We start from the raw sequence: 19,066 nt of genomic DNA on the forward strand, positions 1-19,066 counted from the left end.
CAGAGGCAACGGCGGCACCTTTGGTTTCATGCAAGCAGGGACACGGTCTCCTCGCGCAGCTTCAAGGCAGAGAGAGATTAGAGGAAGCAGCGGTTCAGCGGCCCGGGTCAGACCTCGCCGTCTGGATTAGAGCAGTTTACATTATAGCAGCTGGGCTCACGAAACGCTCCGTAAACCTTTTAATCGGGATTAAACTGATGGTAATGTTAATCCAGATGCACGCCAATTAGGCAGGCGGTTTTTAAAAATTTGACAAACCTCTTTTGATTCTGTTTTTGCCCCCTGCGTATTTTCACACTGGCGCCTGCAACTGGTCGCAGTTCCGACCTCTTTTATATACGATTTGACCTGCGTAGGTGGATGTAAACAGGGGCGTCACCCATAACCGCGATTGTGTTGCGCAATCGCATCTAGAAACGCCACGAAAGATGAAAAATAGACTATTTTTTGTCACCAGGCAACCTGTAAATCACCCTCGTGATAAGGAGTCGGAATTACAACATTCCATATTCAGAGCTGCATCTGTAACTCATTATTCAGAGTGACACATTTCTTAAAACATGTTCACAACAAGTTTCACCTGCCTTTACTCGTTCCCGGGATTTCAATTATCTTGCCCTCATTTCCATTTGTCCATTCCTGTCAGTTAAGGGGGCGCTGGAGTCCCGCCCATCGCAGGGCAGACACCATTCACACTGGGATTTATTTATATTTCCTTACTGGGAGGAGACCGGAGTACCTGTAGAAATCAAGTAAAGTCGTTGGAAGGTAGGAAAAAGCAGGTGGAACTACTTAGACTGACCCATTTATCATCAGCGAGTCTGACCTAATGATGAACTCCTGGTTAATCATTTGCAAACACGACTTCCTGTCGCTTTCATCCAGACACCTTTTCAGAGGAGAAGCGCTCAAAAGCCATTATCCTCGAGACCGTGTTTATTTTCCTGTGACTCACAAAGAGTCGGAGCTGAAAAAGCGGTAAGAAAACAACACGGGAGGGACGCAGAGGGGAAGAAGAGGAAATTTAATTAGCGTTGGACTGTGTGTCTGGCAGCTAGAGAGAGAGAGCGAGAGAGAGCGTGCACGCTCACGCTCACGCTCAAGTTCACGTTCGTCACTTTGTCACAACTGCTTGAGTTTTGCTGGTCAAAGGTCAACTTCTGTCAGATCTCTGGAATACCGGAATGTGGCGTTTGAGTCCACTCAGACCGACGATGGGCTGCGTGCGGGTCAAAGGTCAGGGTCGCCGCGTCTTGGTGTTTTTGAAAACTCGCCGGAAACAAGGGAGCAGGTCGGACTTCATGTTGGCAGGAATGACCCTGACCCCGTCCCGCCTCGCGCTCACGTGCGGCCTTTTGTCCCACCGCGCTCTACTTTGGGTAATGAAGAGCAAAGACTCGGGTAAAGGGTCACATTTATGAAGAGCGAGGACGCTGGAACAAAAGCTGATCTGCAGAACTTACTTTGAGGTTGGACAAACGCTCTCTGATTCTTGTGTCCTTCGACTCTTTAATGGGGTCGGCTCTCTGCCAGGTTAAACTGGCAGGCCCCTCCAGAGCTGCCCCCTCCCACACACAGACTGCACAGTCCACTTGTATAATTGTGGTTATGCAATGGTTGTTGAAGGGCCACCCCGGATTGTGCAGCGAGGCGGAGTCGGATGCAGGGTCGAAGAAGAGAGTTTGAATTAAGAAGTGTATATATTCTGAGATTAGCGCTGACATCTGCCCTTCATCTCTTCGCTGGAGGCCCACGACCGGTCCTCGAACGCACCACCAGCACCACATCCCTCACGTTTAAATCCAGAGCCTGGATATTTGATCCCTGGTTCTTCTGTTGGTGGTCAGTTACTCCGAGGTTCCATATTGATGGAAATGAGTGAGAGCTTCAAGTGATACTTCCCTCAGAGTGTTTACATTAGGTAGACTTTCCACCTACATCACCGCAGCCAAATGGAGAGGCCCTTGGAGAAGGCCGGTGCTGCCCACTGATGTGACCCACAAGTGGATCTTTATGTGCACTGTAAACACGTTGTGTATGGATTGATAAATGGAGCCTGGGGCAAGACGGGAGTCCCCCAGCTGCAGATTTAACAGCATTCCGATTAATACTTAACAGGAATGTGGAGGAGTTCAAAAGTGCTGAAAGGTGCTACAATGACTTGTTTAAAACTCCCCGCAGAGTGTTTGTGCTTATTTTTACCTCGTGTTAATCTGTCGGAGGGAACCGTCCTGCCTCCGAGTCACAGCCATAAATATGAGAGGAAGGGGATTAATAAAAGTAAGTTATTGGCAGGATTAAGCTCAGCAGGGTTAGTCCAGTTTACATTTCTGCTTTATGGATATATTTATGTACTTGTTTTACATCTCTGCCAACTGGAAAGTCCTCATTTTACAGCTGTCCCGACACCCTCGACGGTGGGATTGGCGGAACGAGTGCACAGACCCGCCAATCACATGACGCACAGCCAGTTCAGTCACGTCAGGGATCCGTAAACTGGGAGGGAAAAACGGCGCGGCGGTCGTTTGCAAAGGTGTTGACATCAAAGAGGGAGTAATGCCCCTCATAAAGGGGACATTGCCACATCTCATCGTAATGAAAATGCCAAGATAATACAGACATAATGTGCAAAAGTCCAACGTGCACGTTAAAGCAAACCCAGGCGGTGCTAGCGTTAGCGTGCACTTGCGTGAATCCTACAGCCACGTTGGAAACCTATTTTAACCGAATGTATATGCTGTCCCGGCTCACGTGCCTGTGCTGCGTGGGAGGGAAGAAGACAAAAAAAAGAGGGTGGTAACCACATATAAGAAAATCCATGGGAGAAAAGTATGCCTTTATCTTTTAATAAACCATAAAGTCAGGAGGCAACATGAAATTACTGCATAATAGCAGTGGAGAGTCTTCTGAAGACTTAATTTCCTTAATTATAGCGCTGTGGAGGAGACATGAGGAGGAGGAGGAGAGGTAAGAGGCGAGCAGAGGAAAGAGGGAGGGATGTGATAAAGGAAGTCGGTGAGCCAGGTGGTGCAGGTGTAAGCCCGGGGGGCCTCTCCACCCTCACACCCCCCACACGTTCGTCTCACAGTTGCTAAAGATGCAAACGCGTGCTGGTGGGAGCCGTGCCTTAGCGGGGGGATGATGACTGAGCGAACTCTGTGCCTGGAAGGGAAAAGGTTTCTTTCCAGATGAGTGAAACTTTCTCCCCCTCAGATCTCATGGGCTGGCAGGCTCACTCAGAGATGCTAAACATAGCTTTCATTTTCCTCTGCGTCTAGACTGCCTTCGCTCTGCTGTGGTTTTTCTACACTCGGGGAAGAGTGTACCCTCCATTCACGTGCCTCCGAGACGGCAGCGAGATTGTTTAGGTTCTATTGTGATTCACCTGTGTCACTGTAACATCTGAGGATTTGGCACCGTTCTGTTTGGGCACCAGAAGAGCGGGCGGGGCCACATTGCCTCCCGACTGTGCATTTTAAAGCAGACCGTTCCCCATCTGTTCACGTCACTGGAAATTGGGAATTTTCAAGTTACTGTGTCCATTTGACACTGCTGTAAACACTCCACATTTACGGAGAGAAAATATACAGGTGACTAGTATTAAGGCCGTATAATACACAAGGCTTCTAGTACCGTATATTTCTGAGTGGACGTGTTGTTCGGGCACAAACTGAGCAGACCGACACTGACTTTTAAAGACAATAAGAAGTTGCCAGAAAGATCACAGCCAAACGAGCGGAACTTATCACACTGGATGAATTCTGTCACCTCTTTCAGCAGCTACTGACCTGGGGACAGTTTCTCAACTCTCAGCCGAGGTAACTTCCTGTCACCAGTAGGTGGAGCTATGAGTGTGACTCTAGTGATGCATAGATTCTGTTCGTTGCTTTAATAATATTACTTAAAAACTTTAACGTGGATGTGTTTTCTTCCCTTCTTTTTACCACATTGTATCGGATCGGAACTCACTTCCGGGATTCTATCCTTTCCCACCCCTTTGGCTCCCTGTCGTCCTGCAGCCTCGGCGCATCCGTCGCCCATCATCTTAAACGTGGGTTTGTGTGCGGCACATGCTCGTGTTCCCCGAACATCTCGGGTGTCGTGCGTCTGGGCCGCTCGGCCCTTTGACATTCGACACGCAGAGTCGACTGTAAAGTCCAGAGTCGGGTTGTAGTTCTTCTTTTGGGGGGGGTAGATGCGTTTTTAAGAGCGCGAGTTTGCCTGTGGGTGCATTTTTGTTGTCGTCAGGCAAGTCCCTGCACTGCAGCACAGGCCTGCCCGGGTGGAGATTCTTTAGGAGGGAGATCTCTTTCTTCTCAGAGCGTCTTACCAAGAGCTATTAATTATTAACTGTGAGAGCTAACATCAAAGGAGCAGACTTGTGCTGAATTAAACGGGGGGCTGGCGTCTGGCAGCGTGGAGCTGGGGAAAAAAAACTGGGTGAGAGGGAACAACCGAGGCAGATTCCGCTCGCGTTTGAACTTTCCCGATTCCAAAAAAAAAAAAAAAAAAAAAAAGCAGGCGGAAGAAAGAGCAACGTTGGTTTATGTGAAGGAGAAAGTTGGAAGCGTGTGTGTTGTCTTTTGAAGAGTGTGTGTTGTGTTTTGAAGAGTGTGTGTTGTCTTTTGAGTGTCGCGGGTTTTTTTTTTTTTTTTTTGAGTGGGTTAGCAGGGTTAATTTGTCTCTAATGAGCTACGAAAGCCAGATTCATAAACATCTTATCTGTGGATTAAACGGACGGGAAATCTAATTAAAGCCCGTGTTGACGAAGCTCATTTGCTCTAAAGGTTTACTTCACAGAGCAGGCTGCCCCCTTAATTGTTAGTTTAGTACAGTTTCCCTCCTGCTGTGACTTGTCCACGGAGCAGCGCTGCCAGGAGGTGAAGGAGACATTTAAAAACATATAGACTACTTATCCTATATTTGATCCACTCTGTTGTGTTCCGGGATCGATTGTGAAGTCCCCAAATAGTTGTGTAGTTGTGTGTTTTAAAAGCTGTGGCGTCCATTGAGCAGCGAGGTTAGTCGCTCCAACCGCACATGCGACTATATTTAATCATTAACATCTTCCTAACGACTCTCACACTGCACACACGTGGTCGGGAATGTAACAAGTCGGTGGCAGGAAGGAAGGAAGGAAGTCTAAGATCATAAACTGAACCACGACACCACCCCGGGTCCAGCGCTGCGTTAAACAGTCGGCGATAATTTGCTAATTGTTTTGGCATATTCTTAAAGAGACTACGGACGAGTTGGAACGGAGGCGGTGCACGGAATGCCGGAAAAGACACCTGTTTGGCACATTCCGGAGGAAAACAGGTGGTAGTATCATGACTGGGTATGGAAATTAAGCAGAACCGAGGAGTGGATCGAGCTCTGCATCTGTGCGTTGGATTACAGCAGGGGTGCACATCAGGCTGTTGCACGGGGTCCCGCTCCCAGCCTATACAGTTTCAGCCCCCCCCCCCCCCCCCCCCCACCACCACCACCTAACCATAATTTTGTGTCTCGGGTCTAAATGAAGCCCTAAATGTTTTCTTTTATCCGGGGTCAGCAGGTCTTTGAGAATAAAGATGCCGTCATCTTGACGACTTCCTGTCTGTGGAAAAACACACACGCACACGGGGTTGGTGTTATCTGGGAATCACGTATTTGATTCCTTCAAGCACCCCCCATTCCCCCCCTCTCTTCCCGCCTGCCCGTCCTTTACCGACTGGAGCGGTGACATTCTCCAATCACCCGGCAGCGGTGTCGCTGCGCCGCTTTGATCTTCGCCCCCACTTCCCTCTTCTCTTCAGTTATGAGGAGCGCTGGCAGGGATCCAAGGGCACTGGATAATACCAGGATATGATCCCAGCCGCTATTTTAGCTCACGTAGCGCCGACATCAAACCGTCTAAATAGGGCACCGCGAATCGAGGAGGGTGAGAACGGTTTATAGAGAAAAGCAGGAGTTGAGATAAAGATACCAGCCCACCACCCTCCCTTCCCCCCATGAGGATCCTGGGAGGAGGATCTGGAGGTTGTGCAGATCCAAATGTTTCCTTTATCTTTAGCGCAAGTCTTCCGAAAGCTGTCCGTGTGACAGCTTTCCTGCGCTCAGATAAGGGAAGCTCACATTTCTCTGGACTTTTCTTTCCCACTGCTGTCAACACTCCACGGTGACATCATAAATACTTTAGAGGAATGGGACTGCGCACCACATGTGCACGCAAACATTGACTTGTTTACATGTGGACTGTCCTTTATTTGTGCCAGGCACTGAAACCTTTAGGCAGATTACTCCCTCTAGTGGTAGAAACTCGAACTTTTTTTTTCTGCTTGGGGAAGCAGAAGTCCTGAGTTTCCAGGAGTTTTCTGCTTTTGCCGATTAAAATATCTAAAGGTTGACTCGTTGTGTGTTTGCAGGCAAAGAGGGCGGTGCAGCGGGGAGCCACGGCCGTCATCTTTGATGTGTCGGAGAATCCGGATGCCATCGACCAGGTTTGTGCGCCCAAAACTGATTCCCATGTTATAGGAACACTTGTCTTTAAATGACAGATTTTTTTTTTCTCCTTCCCCCTTTCAAAGAAAGCAGCCCTGCCCTTCTAACTTGTGTGTGTGTGTGCGCCGCCTCTACAAACAATCTATCTTTAGTTCTTCAAAAGCATGCGGATCAGTCCTGCTCATTCTGCCATTCCGGGCTTTTTGATTCCTCCGTCTTGTGTTTGGGGGAGTTCTGAGGGGGCTAAAAAGGGTTCAGCTTTCACTAGACCGTGACCAAACTCTGAGCTTAGAATTGAACAGGTAACGCGCATTACCTCATCCACCGAGATTACGGTCCCGACCGCACGTTTCAGTAAGAACAAAGTGTGTCGACGCCCACATTCCTCCCTCTTTTCTCCCCTTGTGTCTTTGCTGTTAAAGAGGTTTAATATACCAGTTGCTTGTCTGAGCTTCTTTGTCAGAAGAATTCTGCCAGCTCCAAGCCTGGACTTGCATGTTTTTCTTTTTTCTCCACCCTCCCTCCTTCTCTTCTCCGCCGCCAAGTTGTACTGTGCGTAGTTGAGAGATAAAAGGAATTGCGCAGAGACCACATGAAAGGCATCACTTGGGCGGCTGTGTTAAATTCCCCCGAGAGGCTTTTCCAGTCAGAGTGGCTCAATCAGAGGAGACAGGACCCACAAGGCCGAGGGGCAGGGAGGAGGAGCATGTGGAGAATTAAGGTCCTGGGGTGAAATTAGGAGAAAATAGTTTCATGAAGTCATCCCAGTCTACACATTAGCAGCATTAACTTGATGCTGCGCTCTTGTTGTTTTGGCAAAGAGGAAGGTGTCTAAGAGGAAGTAGAAAAGATCAAACGTCTCCGCTTTCAAACCGGCGCGTGAAGTATTTCACAAGGGAACATCAAATGCGGAACTCTTCAGTGCTTCCTTTGGGCTTTCCAAATTATAGATTCCAGCTAGCAGATGAGATGGGAGAACGCAGAGGAGTGGATGGCCACAAGAGACTTTTCCCATCGCGCTCTGTAGTTTCAATGTTGTGGAATTTTTGGTCCGTTTTCCTGTCGGTCATGATTCTGTCGGCCGTCCCAGCATCCAGGGCTTAGCAACCCTGTACAGCTTCCCCAGGAATTGTGATTAGGTGACACTGACATGGCACGGTGTGGTCTTGCATTCCCGTTAGCAGGTTAGCTAACTGAATTTAAAACGTATCGTTCAAGGTCAAACGCTGGATCGCGTGTGCGTTCTCAATGTCTCCTCCTCTCTCCTTCAGCTCAACCAGGTGGCCGAGGATCCCCTGAAGCGGCCGGTGGTTTACGTGAAGGGCAACGACGCTGTGAAGCTCATGGACATCGTCAACAAGCAGAAAGTGGCGCGCGCTCGGATACAGCACCGGCCACCGAGGGTAAGGGCTCCAGTCAAAAGCCCAGAGCAGATGACGTCTGTGTGTGTGACTAATATGAAGCACATGTGAGGAACATGAGGGAAAGGTCAGTGTGTTTGAGGCCTGTGCACCAAACGGTGCCGGGAAGCTGCTTTAGAAGTAGGCAGCCGGCAAAAATTCCAGCTATGAAATCTGAACCGTTTCCTTTCTTCTGTGACCCGCTGCCCCGAGGCGGAGGACTTCACCGCGCTGTCGTAGATTGATATCACATATTCAAAGAGCTGTTTGTTTTTGTGAAATATTTGATAAGAGAGCAGCGCACTTTGAGGGCAAATGACTTGACATAATGAAAGGACTGTTAGATAAGAGTGGGCTGTTTTTAACCGTTACAGGACAGAGAATACGCACCAGTCCCAGCCAGAGAGGAATTTATGTTCTCATCCTTTTCAGCTTAAAGCAATTAGGATGTCCAACAGAATTGTGTTGATCTCTTCCACAGCAGCCCACGGAGTACTTCGACATGGGCATCTTCCTGGCTTTCTTCGTGGTGGTGTCGCTGGTTTGCCTTATTCTGCTCATCAAAATCAAACTCAAGCAGAGGAGAAGTCAGGTAATTGGAAAAGCCTGAGCGCTGCACGTGTGCCTGTCTTCATCACGCACGCCTGCGCTGGGAGGTGCAGCGGCAGAAGCCGTTGGCTGATTCCTCTTGGTTGTTGACAAAGTGGAGGCCTGCGTTGGCGCACGAGTCCGCGCGAGCACTTAATTAATGCCGATGAGAGGCTTGATGTCGGAGCCAAACGCGCAAAAAAAACCGAAAAACCGCAGCAACACCCAGCAAGACAGGTGCAATCCTGCAGGCGTCTGTAATGAGCGTCGGGTCACGTGGCCACGACTCCCTGGGGGTTAATTAACAGGTCACGCTAGGGCATCACTGTAAAAGATCTTTCATGAAATAGCACAAAAAAAAAATTCCACCTGTTACCTGTAATTTCTTTGGCAAACAACTTTTTGACATCGCACACTCCAAACAGGAAAAACGCCCTCAACGTTGATATTTAATCAAATATTTATTGGAAAGAGGAATAAGTCAGTGGTGCTTAATTGGGCGCGTGTGTTTACAAAGTTAACGTGTGCAGCCTCTCCCTCTGACCGCGTCTCGCCCTCCTCCTCCTCGACGCAGAGCTCCATGAACAGGATGGCCATCCAAGCCTTGGAGAAGATGGAGACGAGGAAGTTCAAGGCCAAGGGAAAGGGCCTGAGCGAGACCAGCTGCGGGGCCTCCGATTCACTCAGCAGCAGCTCCACCTCCGACTGCGCCATCTGTCTGGAGAAGTACATGGACGGGGAGGTGAGGAGGAGAGCCGCACGCTCCATCTGCATCCGTTTAGCAATAAAAGGCTTTTGGGACCATCCTGTTGAACTGTGTCCGGCTTTGTGACACGATTTAAAACCCTAAATGTCCTTAGTTATCGTGTAAAACCGAGTCCTTCCATCAGGGTCAGCAGTGTCATTTATATTTGATCTCTCCAGACCTGCCTTTATCCAGCGTGTTTAAGCTAGCGGCTCCTTGCGAAGTCGCCAACCGTCCGGCTTGTTTTCTTTTCGTTACATATTCCTGCAGACGTGAAACATAATGCTCTTACGCGGACAATAGAATGGAAGTCCCCCTGACGTGCTCGGAGACCGCAGTCGTGTGATCTTTAGTGACGTTCTTTCCGCCTCTCAGATGTTTAGCGCAGTCTTTCAGAGCACCTGGAGAGATAACGGTACCCGCGGCGTATTGGGTCGTGATTACATTTCCTGTTTTCCCAGCGTGGCCTTTTAAAAAAAAAAAAAAAAAAAAAATCCCTGTAAGAATCATTGTCCCAGCGTCGGAACTTTGAAGGTTTACTGGAACGGCGCTGCTCATCCCCAGTAGGGACACCGAGGGGACACACCGCAGTGTCCAGCAGGGACATAGTTGGGGTTTTTTTTGTGGTTATTGTCTCTTTGTGAAGAAGAAGAAAACAAACAACAAAGCACGGCGCCAGGATCGCACAGAGGAAGTGGCGGTATAAAAGGCTGAATGGCATCAAAGCGGTTTTTCTGAGCAGCGAATTGGGCAACAAAAGCTGGAGGATGAGTCACATTAAGCCAGTATTTATGGCGGTACAAGAGCGCTCACTGGGAGAGAACTCCAGAATTCATATTCCTCGTGCTCCTGCCTCTGTTTCAGGGAAATCCTCCATGCCAGCTCTGTCTGAATGCAGAACGCTGCATTCTTTTCATACCGGCCCGCAGGAATTGGCGCTCTTGTTTGTTTTGTTGCAGAAAGTGGTGCCATTGAGTGTCAGGGCGGCGTGTTTGTACTGCGGCGTGGCTTCTTGTAAAAGCTTTTGTTTGTGACAGGATGCGGCGTCGGCTCCTGAGAGTTGGGGACTTTCATTTAACTCTCATATATTATTCATTTTCAACTAAACTCCCTTTTCATCAGACAGTCTCTGTCATCAGACCTCAGGCTTCTTAGTGCGGCTTTGAATATAAATGAAAGCTCGTTTAAAACTCAAACGCATACATAGATAATGTAATTAATCATGACATCGTGACTGTCTCTTCCAGGAGCTGCGGGTCATCCCCTGTGCTCACAGGTTTCATAAGAAGTGTGTGGACCCCTGGCTGCTGCAGCACCACACCTGCCCCCACTGCCGACACAACATCATAGGTGAGGTCGTGGATCTCTGTAGGCCACCGTGGGGGGTGGGGGGGAAGGTTCCGGTTCTGGGCTTTACAGTTATTTGTGTCACTTCAGAGCAAAAAAAGGGAAATCCTGGACCTGCCTGCATGGACCCTGGGAACCCCGTCCACAGCAGGCAGAGAGTGGTGCTGCCGGTCCATTATCCTGGCAGGGTGCATCGGGCCGGCCAGGTGACGGCCTACCCAACCAGAACCAGCATGGACCCAAATGGCAACCCCATCACTGTGCTGACTGTAGACCAGCACTCGGACCCACAAGGTCTGTTCCCACCCCAGTCCACGTCTGCCTTCCTCCGCAGCTACCACCCCAGCCTGCACCTGGATCACTCGATCAACCCCCACCACTGCGGGATGGAGCACCGCGGACCCCCTGCGTACCCGGCCCAGCCACATCATGCTGCTTTTAAAAGACCCAAGTTCCACGGGCGCAACTTTTCCCGAGCAGCCTGTTTCTCTCAGTACGAGACTATGTACCAGCACTATTACTTTCAGGGACTGACTTTCCCCCAACAGCCCGAGGGCGGCCAAGGACCCGCTGTGGTGGGGCAGCTCGGTGGAGGAGGGGGCCCGCACAAGGGCCACCACAGCAGGGCCTTTCAACAGGGCCTGCTCTACCCCATGGCTATACACATGGCGCCTGCTTCTTCCTCGAGGATGGGCGATGGGGGCAGCACCTCTGGGCTGAGCTGTTACCATGGCCACCGGTCCGTGTGCAGCGGTTACCTTGCCGACTGTCCCGGGAGCGACAGCAGCAGTAGCAGCTCGGGCCAGTGTCACTGCTCCTCCAGCGACTCCATGTTGGACTGTACAGAGGTCAGCAACCAGGGGGTGTACGGAAGCTGCTCCACCTTCCGTAGCTCGCTGAGCAGCGACTACGATCCCTACATCTATCGGAGTAAGAGCCCTTGTCGGGGCTCCACCGGGGACGCAGGAGCTGCGGCGTCATCCGCCTTTCCTGCCGAGGACTCCTCATCCCCCGCTCCCACGGGACACGACTGCCTCCCGCTCCCCCCCGGGGCCTCGGGATACAACTCGGGGGACCACCTCTCCAACTGCAGTTTGGAACCCAGCTATAGCAGTCACTCGTCACTGGAACCCAGAGAGAACAACACTAGCACTACCTCAGCAGGGGCTCCAGAGGACCCCGGGGCAGACAGGGGAAAAGGGCCGCAGGAGGACTCGGGGGAACTCGGGGCTGCAGCCTGTAGCTGCTGTTTTGAGGTACTTCCTCCAAACGTGGAGTGCAAAGGGCAGGACTCGGACCAAGCGGGGCCTCTGGCCGCAGGACGCTTTCACAGGGTGGTGGAATTTCAGAGCTCGTCCACCAAGAACTACTTTGCTCATGAGCACATGTGCCCTTCCTCAGAGCAGGTGAACTTTGAAGGGCTGCCTTGCTGCTTCTACAAAGAGATGAAGGTTCACAGGGCTTCAGCGGGACGCTACACTGAGGACTACGCTGTTAACGTGCAGTACGCACACACGGACTTGGAGGCCTGCTCTGGACAGGGCTGTTGCGAACTGAACCAGAGAATACCCATAATTCCCGAGGACACGAACTGTGAACTGGGCACAGGGGCAGAGACCCAAAGCAGTTTATTGCCCATTAGTGTCAAAGTGGAGGCAGAGGTGTGGACAGGAGAGCAACAGGAGCCCAGGGAGGGGTACTTGACCTCAGGACAGTATCGAGGTCCCCCGCACAGTAAAGAGGAGGAGACCAGGGCTTTGTTCCACCCTCAACTCACCACGAGCCTCACTGCACCGGGGAGCAGCACTTCCAACAAATGAGGGTATTCTGGTTCTGTGAACCCCGTCTCAGTCGGGGCTCATTCTAATGTATTTTGGTACCGTAACAGTCGGTCGGTCAGTCAGTCGTGACCCCCCCCCCCCCTCCCCCGCAGCTGCCTTGTTCTAACTTTGCTCTTTGAATGCTGAATGTTATCATCTTAGATTGTGTGGGTTTCTACTGATATCCCCTCTCACCCAGAGCTATAGAGTCAGACTACAGATACAGATGGAGGTTGGTTCCAGAATCTGCCTGCTGACCGTGAGGGTAAGGGCCCTCTCAAAACAAAGTCATCTTGGCCAATTTGGTGAAAAACAGTTTGTGACACATCTGCATCCACATGTGGGCATATAAACACTGACGGTCTGTGAAGCTTCAACCACAAACAGGTTGTACTACTATAGCTATACCAAAACGGACTTTTTTTTTTTTAAATATATATATAAACACTTATCCAGAGCAGGGAAATGGGTCTTTTTTTAATGTCTATGACCCACACATTTCTTTGAGGAGAAGAAGCTATATACATATATAAAAACACGGATAGAAATGTGAATGCAAGACAACACTGGTCTCTGTTCAAATGATCCATTTTGGTGCCCTGTTTGTATGAGGTTGGAAAAGAAAAGCCCTACTGCTTAAACCTGTAGCAATATTCGAGGACAGCGCACCAGACTATTAGCGACGCATTTTCTCATCAAAAGTCGAGCGTAAAAGCCCTTTTTGCTGTCACTTTCATCGTCTAATGAATATAAAGGATCTAGCACGAATCAAGAGGCCAAAGGAAAGTAGCTGGACAAAAGACCCATGTTTCATAAGGGTTCCTTATTGTTGTACTGTGACTTTTGTTTTGGGTTTTTTTGTTTTTTTTTTAAGACAATGCAGTTATACATACCACAGCATATCCATCGAGTCATATCACGCCGTGCGTACATAGTCGCAATATCGATGCTCGTCGTTCATGCCTTCCTGTTTGTCCTGCAGACTGTTTTTAAATACTGTTTCTATGAAATATACACGTTCTCTACACAGAGGAAAACCTTCTGAAATAACCCTATTTATAAAGTTAACCCAGTGCTGTAATCAAGTGAAAATCTAATCTTGCCTTTTGCATAGAGAGATGTACCTACTGCGAATATAACATTTTGGGGTACTTGAGTCATTATTTAATTTTTTTTTTGTTATTGTTTCTAGCACTTAAGATTAAAGTGTACAAAATTAATATTTTAATTTTTTAAGAATAATTATTTTCTGTCAATACCATTACAAATGTTTGGTTGGTTTTTTTTTTAAAGGCTAGAAATCAATCTGTGTATATTTCTGTACCTGTATAGCAAACACATTTCATAAATGGAAATATGTTCTCTGAATATTTATTTACTAATATATTTATCTTTAAGCCATGTCTTATGTTCAGAGTGTATGAACGCTTGAGTTCCTTGGTTGCTTTTTATTTTAAGAGAAATCACTTACAGATTTTGTATATACATGGTAATTGCACACAAGACGATTAAATCTACTCTGACCAAAAAACCCCTGATTTTAAAACTTTAGTACCATACAGTTTTGTAATTAAAGTGTACAAAGAAATGTAAAATATACAGTTTTATTCAAGTAACCTGTGTTTTGGTGCCTTTTTTCCCCTCTAAATCCTACACTTTAGGCAAATCTTGCTATTCAAAATTCCATTTAGGGCTCAAACAAACAGCCCGAAACACGCAGACCGTCTTCTTACTTGCACTTTTACGCCTCAGAGCTTGAACCCAGAATGAAGAGCCACAACTCCGGCGGTCAGGTTGTGGTACTGCACACAGTAGAAGCCGGCGTCCTCGATCATTTGCTTAAACTCCTCCTGGGGATGAAAGGCGGCAAAAGGAAAGATCCTGCTGAGCAACATTTGTATAACAGCACCTTTTAATCAGGCAGATCAGGGAAGTTATGACTAGACTGTTGTTTTATAATGTGTGGTGATGTTTGACCTCATTTACAGCTGCTGAATATCCAACAGTGCCTGAGGAAAACTGCTTAAACTGAGCCTAAATCTATTTGCTCATTAAACAGAAAAGAAGCCTCGACCGAGAAAAAACTGACTTGTTCATTAACGTATTTTATTACTTTGCCTGTTGTCGTTTGAATATCAAAATTTGTTTAATAATGTAATTATAATGTAATCATATAAATGTTTGAGTTTAATATTTATTTAAGCCCGAGCAAAATTTGCCTAATGAGTTTTGAATAGGAAAATCATGCAAACACAGAAACGCGTCTCTGGAATATAAAAGCTGCAGCTGTGTTAAGACCCAAACTTTGCTGGCTCTAATCTCACCTGGTCCGGGAACTTGCGGATGCTTTCCACCAAGTACTGGTAAGACTTCCAGTCTCCAGCAATCACCTCCCCCAAAACTGGGATGGCTTGGAAACTGTACGCATCATAAATCCTGGAAAAAATAAAGGAACAACAATTAAATTACTAAAGGGGCTCAGATCTAATATCTGCTGTTGAATTGTAGCTACAATCCCTTTGTAAAAAATGTTAAAACAATATGGTGCAGGTTAAGATATGTGGTCTGTGAGGAGGCACCAAAACGATCATTCAGTGGTGATCTTTGGGCTGGACCAAAACCCTCCAGTCCTGCATCCAAATCAAGTTTTCACAAGTTCAAAACCAGAAGAGGGCAGTCTTCATCCACATTACACTAGACTCGCGCCACACAACCACTGGGAAAACAGAAATATGTGTAAAAACCAGCTGCGGTCAGGAGGTCCAAGAGATTTCATCCAAGCATAAATTACAGGGTCATATCTCTCAAGCCGCCACGTCACTGGAGTTCAACAGCTTGTTCAGCAGCGACGGCTACAGGAGGTGAAAACGTGATGCTGAGGTGTTGCTGGGTTGGTGACGGCAGAACAGGCGCGCGACTCATGCGGTTGGTTAATATTCACGACGGCTCCTCTCACCGTGCCAACAGAGGATTTGTCACTTTGCTGAACTCCAAGCAGATGAACCTGCCACCGGGCTTCAGCACACGCAGAGCTTCCTGCAGAGCCTGAGACAGGAGGAGGAGGAGACGCTCACAGACGGGAAACATCGCACGCGCAAGTTACCACAGGATTTCTTGTTATGAACCAATTTTGTAGCCGAATCAAATAGCTCAGAGTAAAACAGCTCAATGTGTCAGAGATAACGTCAAAATGGGATGGGAACATCTGGGCTCCCGTGGTGGGTGGTTGAGTCACCAACCTGTTCGATATGGGTGACGTTTCGAATCCCAAAGGCGATGGTATAAATATCAAACTGGTCGTCATCAAAGGGAAGCTCCTCTGCATCTCCCACCACCCACGACAGACCTGATCCGCCCAAACACAGACACAACAAACCGGAAAACTTCATTTAAATCACCCATTTTCTATCAACTATTTCTAATTATGGTCACAGGTCACCGAATGGAAACTAAAGAAACGATCCTGTCTGGACCGCACTGCCGGGAACGGCTCCTACCTTCATGGATGCCCATGCCGTCGGCTTTCTGTTTGCCAACGCTCAGCATCTCCTTGTTGATGTCACAGACCACAGCCCTAGATCGCACAGGCCCATCCTCCTTCCCCGCAGAGGTGTCCGGCTCAAGGTGTTGCCAGGATGGAGCCTGCACGGAGCGAGCCGCCCTCCGCCTCCGCTTCTCCTGCTGAAAACAAACGTACTCCAAGAAACGGAAGGCGATGTCGCCTGAGGAGGTTGAGGATGATTAAAATCAGACCAGCTTAGGGTCTTAATCCAGCTGCATGCGGAGGGTGTTTTACCTGTTCCTCCTGCCATGTCTAAGAGCTGCGCCCCCGGCTGCGGATGCATGACATGAAGCAGCGCGTCTTTCCACAAGCGATGAATCCCGAAGCTCATGGCGTCGTTCATTACGTCATATTTCTGCGCCACGTTCTCAAACACCTTATAGACTGAAAAAGAATAAAACAACTTTCCTTTACCTGGAAGTCATTTGTGTCATTTCTTTTACTTGAGCACCACACTTAAGATTAAAATAAATAGCATTGCGGTGTCAGCAGAACTATGACGAAAGTTTTGTGCTCTCGTTTATTTTTCTCAACCAAACTTCTGTGAGGGGAAATCTGTTCAAGGACTCCAAAAGACTTGGGAACAAATCGTTGTGCATGTTTAAACTAACTTATGAAAACAGGTCTAATTTTCTAACATTTAAAATGAAGTAATATTTGACAGTTACTCTAATTCTATTCCCAAGACACACCTTCAGAGTCATTGGAGGTTTGTACTGAATACAAAGTCCACGGATGGAAATACGGGCTGAAGTGTCCGCCACAATGTCAGAATGTAGAAAACGCTTTTCCCGCAGTATCTACAATGTGGATTCTACAAGGTGGCCCCAATTGAACCCCTTGTGGCTGCTATTAAAACGTTAAATGCTGCTCCTGTGTCTCCAGTACCTCACCTCTCGTCGCCTTCTCCGCCTCTGGCACCGTTTCGAACCCAAAATGTGTGCTTCTTTCAGTGGTAGAATCGCTGAAACATCGACAAGACGACGGTCTACAACTGCAAATAAAGCCACCCGCAACTCCGGAACTATCGACGTTAATATTTCTGTGAGAGAATCGAAACACCCTCCGAAACAACAGCCTAATGGGTGCCGCCATATTGTCTGATGATGTCAATTATGCGACGCACCGACGTCATTTTCAGGCGACTCTTCTGGAGCTTTATATACCGGTATACAGTATACCGGTATATATTCATTATTATTCTCCTCATCAGAAACGGAGCTTTAACTGAAGTAGGATAATTTTACAAAAAAAACTTAAATGTAAAAATAAGACTGTAATATATTAGACGTGTATAATAACTAAGATAAAATTCCTGATATAAAGAAACTCCTGCTGTGTCTTTCTTATTGCCTGATAATATTTATATTTTATTTCAAATCCCAATACTTCACAAAGCCCGGGAACCACTTTGTCGAATAAACTCGATGTTAAACTAAAATATCACCACCTCGTAGATTAATAAACCAAAGTTGTTATTCTGAAGGTGAACGCTGAGTGTCTGATGTTTTACCACTAGGTGGTGCTAACTTTACAACTTTTACCAGAGGTAAAATGAAACGATTTCGCTCCAGCGTTACTTTATATATTTACTTTTATAATTTTTTTAATGTCTCTTCTGTTTAACATATGACTATATAATATTATTGTATAATATAAATCGCTCAATGACAATCATATCAAACACTGATTGTGATTGTTTACGTTAATGAAGCATAAGTAATATATGTGATTTTTAAAAAATGACAATTACCTTAATTATTTTATTTCAAGTTTTCAGAGTAGGAAAGCATGTTTTTAAGTTAACTGGTAATTTTTACTTATGCAGGGCAGTAAAACATTTTCACACAGTTCTTTCCTTAGATCTAGGGACCTAGTTTTTATTCATCCAGAGGTGGCTCCCTCTCTTGTAATCTTCCTGACTTCAGTCCCCTTAGTGCAGAAAGTGGCAGGTATTGTCCTCTTTTCTTCTCACTTTCTCATTCTGACAGTAACCAGACACTGCCAACTATTGTCCCATTGTTGTCTCAACTACTGGTCAAGTCAGGTTCATGGAGCTCATCTTTCAGCCCTCTTTTTGCTTAACTATAGGAAGATTGAGGGGGGTCTGAACCCTTTTTTCCCCATTCACAGAGACCCAGAGGAGTTGTGATAAGGCTCCGGGTCCAATAAAGGCTTAATGTTACAGCCGTAGTTAGTAATGTGGGAAAAAAATCCACAGGTGTCAGTGGGGACATGTGTAGATATCTGATAGCTGGCTGTGAATGCGTGCTGATCTAAGAAAATCAAAGGAAATAAATTTTTCTTTTTTTCTTTTTTTCTACATGCAGAGAAAAAAAAATCAACGAATTAAAAGTTCCACAAATGTGATCGACCGTGATCATGTCACCAGTGTGGCCAGTAGGGGGAGCGAGAGAGCAACTCAAATTCGGTGGTTCACTTTTCTCTTGTTTCTACTTATGAAATCACTCTTTATCTTGTTTGAATCAGACTTTAAATCATTGCAGACTCTCTGAATCAGCTTTTCTCTCTTATTTTTTAAACAAATCATTAAGTAGTAAATAAATGTCAGTTTGGCATTTGGCAGATTAGTTCAATCAGAAACAGCTGACGATTCATCATATTTGGTGCAACATCAGTTCTCGGAGCGAAAATCTTAACAACCACTGGCAGTTGCCAATGTTCTCAAAAACCTTTTTTTAATAGTTTTGAGGCGAACAATGCGTGGAAGAATGAGTGAAACACCCTTTACGCATTAAAAAAAAGAAAAGAAAATCATGCCTGCGTATGTGTTCCAGCCAATTACACATCCCTGTTTGTTATTTTTTCACGGGCTCCAAGCTGTAAAGCCGAACTCCTGCTGTTTCCCCTTTAAACCGTGCAGGTTGCATGCTTGACCTCATCCCGGAGGGGAGCCAATATGTAACACATGGTGATCTAAATAAGCCTCCGTGTGTGTGTGTGTGTGTGTGTGTGTGTGTGTGTGTGTGTGTGTGTGTTGTGTATCTGCAAACACAGGGGGAGTCGCCTCACATATCTGATCAGTGTTTAACTCCTCAGGACTGAAGGTTAAAAGGGTCTCAGCCCCCAACGCCGATGGTCACAAACGGATCTGATCGAT

The 19,066-nt window shown here is 47.2% G+C and overlaps 2 protein-coding genes across 5 annotated transcripts in view; one reads left to right on the top strand and one right to left on the bottom strand.

Annotated features, from left to right (window-relative positions):
- The window catches only part of znrf3 (zinc and ring finger 3), a 43,114-nt gene extending 29,115 nt beyond the window's left edge, over nt 1–13,999 (top strand). The window contains exons 3-8 of one of the 3 annotated variants that reach the window (XM_029829438.1): nt 6,408–6,482; nt 7,755–7,886; nt 8,368–8,475; nt 9,046–9,213; nt 10,464–10,566; nt 10,654–13,999. In XM_029829438.1, coding sequence (XP_029685298.1) covers nt 6,408–6,482; nt 7,755–7,886; nt 8,368–8,475; nt 9,046–9,213; nt 10,464–10,566; nt 10,654–12,383 — 2,316 coding nt within the window. In that variant the 3' untranslated portion in view covers nt 12,384–13,999. Of the gene's footprint in view, nt 1–6,407; nt 6,483–6,942; nt 7,668–7,754; nt 7,887–8,364; nt 8,476–9,045; nt 9,214–10,463; nt 10,567–10,653 lie in introns of those variants that run through there. The other 2 variants (XM_011615957.2, XM_029829439.1) reach the window with 2 other exon arrangements.
- On the bottom strand, nt 8,920–17,074 carry coq5 (coenzyme Q5, methyltransferase). 2 transcript variants are annotated; one of them, XM_029829440.1, is made up of 8 exons: nt 16,839–17,074; nt 16,180–16,329; nt 15,881–16,105; nt 15,623–15,729; nt 15,340–15,428; nt 14,708–14,819; nt 14,117–14,233; nt 8,920–9,189 (listed from the first exon to the last, which is right to left on the bottom strand). In XM_029829440.1, the coding sequence occupies exons 1-7, from the start codon at nt 17,038–17,040 to the stop codon at nt 14,132–14,134; spliced, it is 987 nt and encodes a 328-aa protein (XP_029685300.1). In that variant the 5' UTR covers nt 17,041–17,074; the 3' UTR covers nt 8,920–9,189; nt 14,117–14,131. The 2 variants fall into 2 exon arrangements, with proteins under 2 accessions (XP_029685300.1, XP_003975232.1); XM_003975183.3 differs by lacking the exon at nt 8,920–9,189 and having other exon boundaries at nt 13,817–14,233.
- Nucleotides 17,075–19,066: the final 1,992 nt, after the last annotated feature.

This window comes from Takifugu rubripes, chromosome 21, assembly GCF_901000725.2.
Source record: "Takifugu rubripes chromosome 21, fTakRub1.2, whole genome shotgun sequence".
In the NCBI taxonomy this organism is placed as follows: domain Eukaryota; kingdom Metazoa; phylum Chordata; class Actinopteri; order Tetraodontiformes; family Tetraodontidae; genus Takifugu; species Takifugu rubripes.

Bases quoted from the DNA above. Each gene is read 5' to 3' on its own strand.
- coq5 (XM_029829440.1), bottom strand. From the start codon at position 17,040: ATGGCGGCACCCATTAGGCTGTTGTTTCGGAGGGTGTTTCGATTCTCT. The intron at 14,820-15,339 runs GTGAGAGGAGCC...TATTTTTTCCAG, and splicing joins ACAAATCCTCTGTTGGCACG to GATTTATGATGCGTACAGTT. The intron at 14,234-14,707 runs GTGAGATTAGAG...TTTCATCCCCAG, and splicing joins TCCGCAAGTTCCCGGACCAG to GAGGAGTTTAAGCAAATGAT.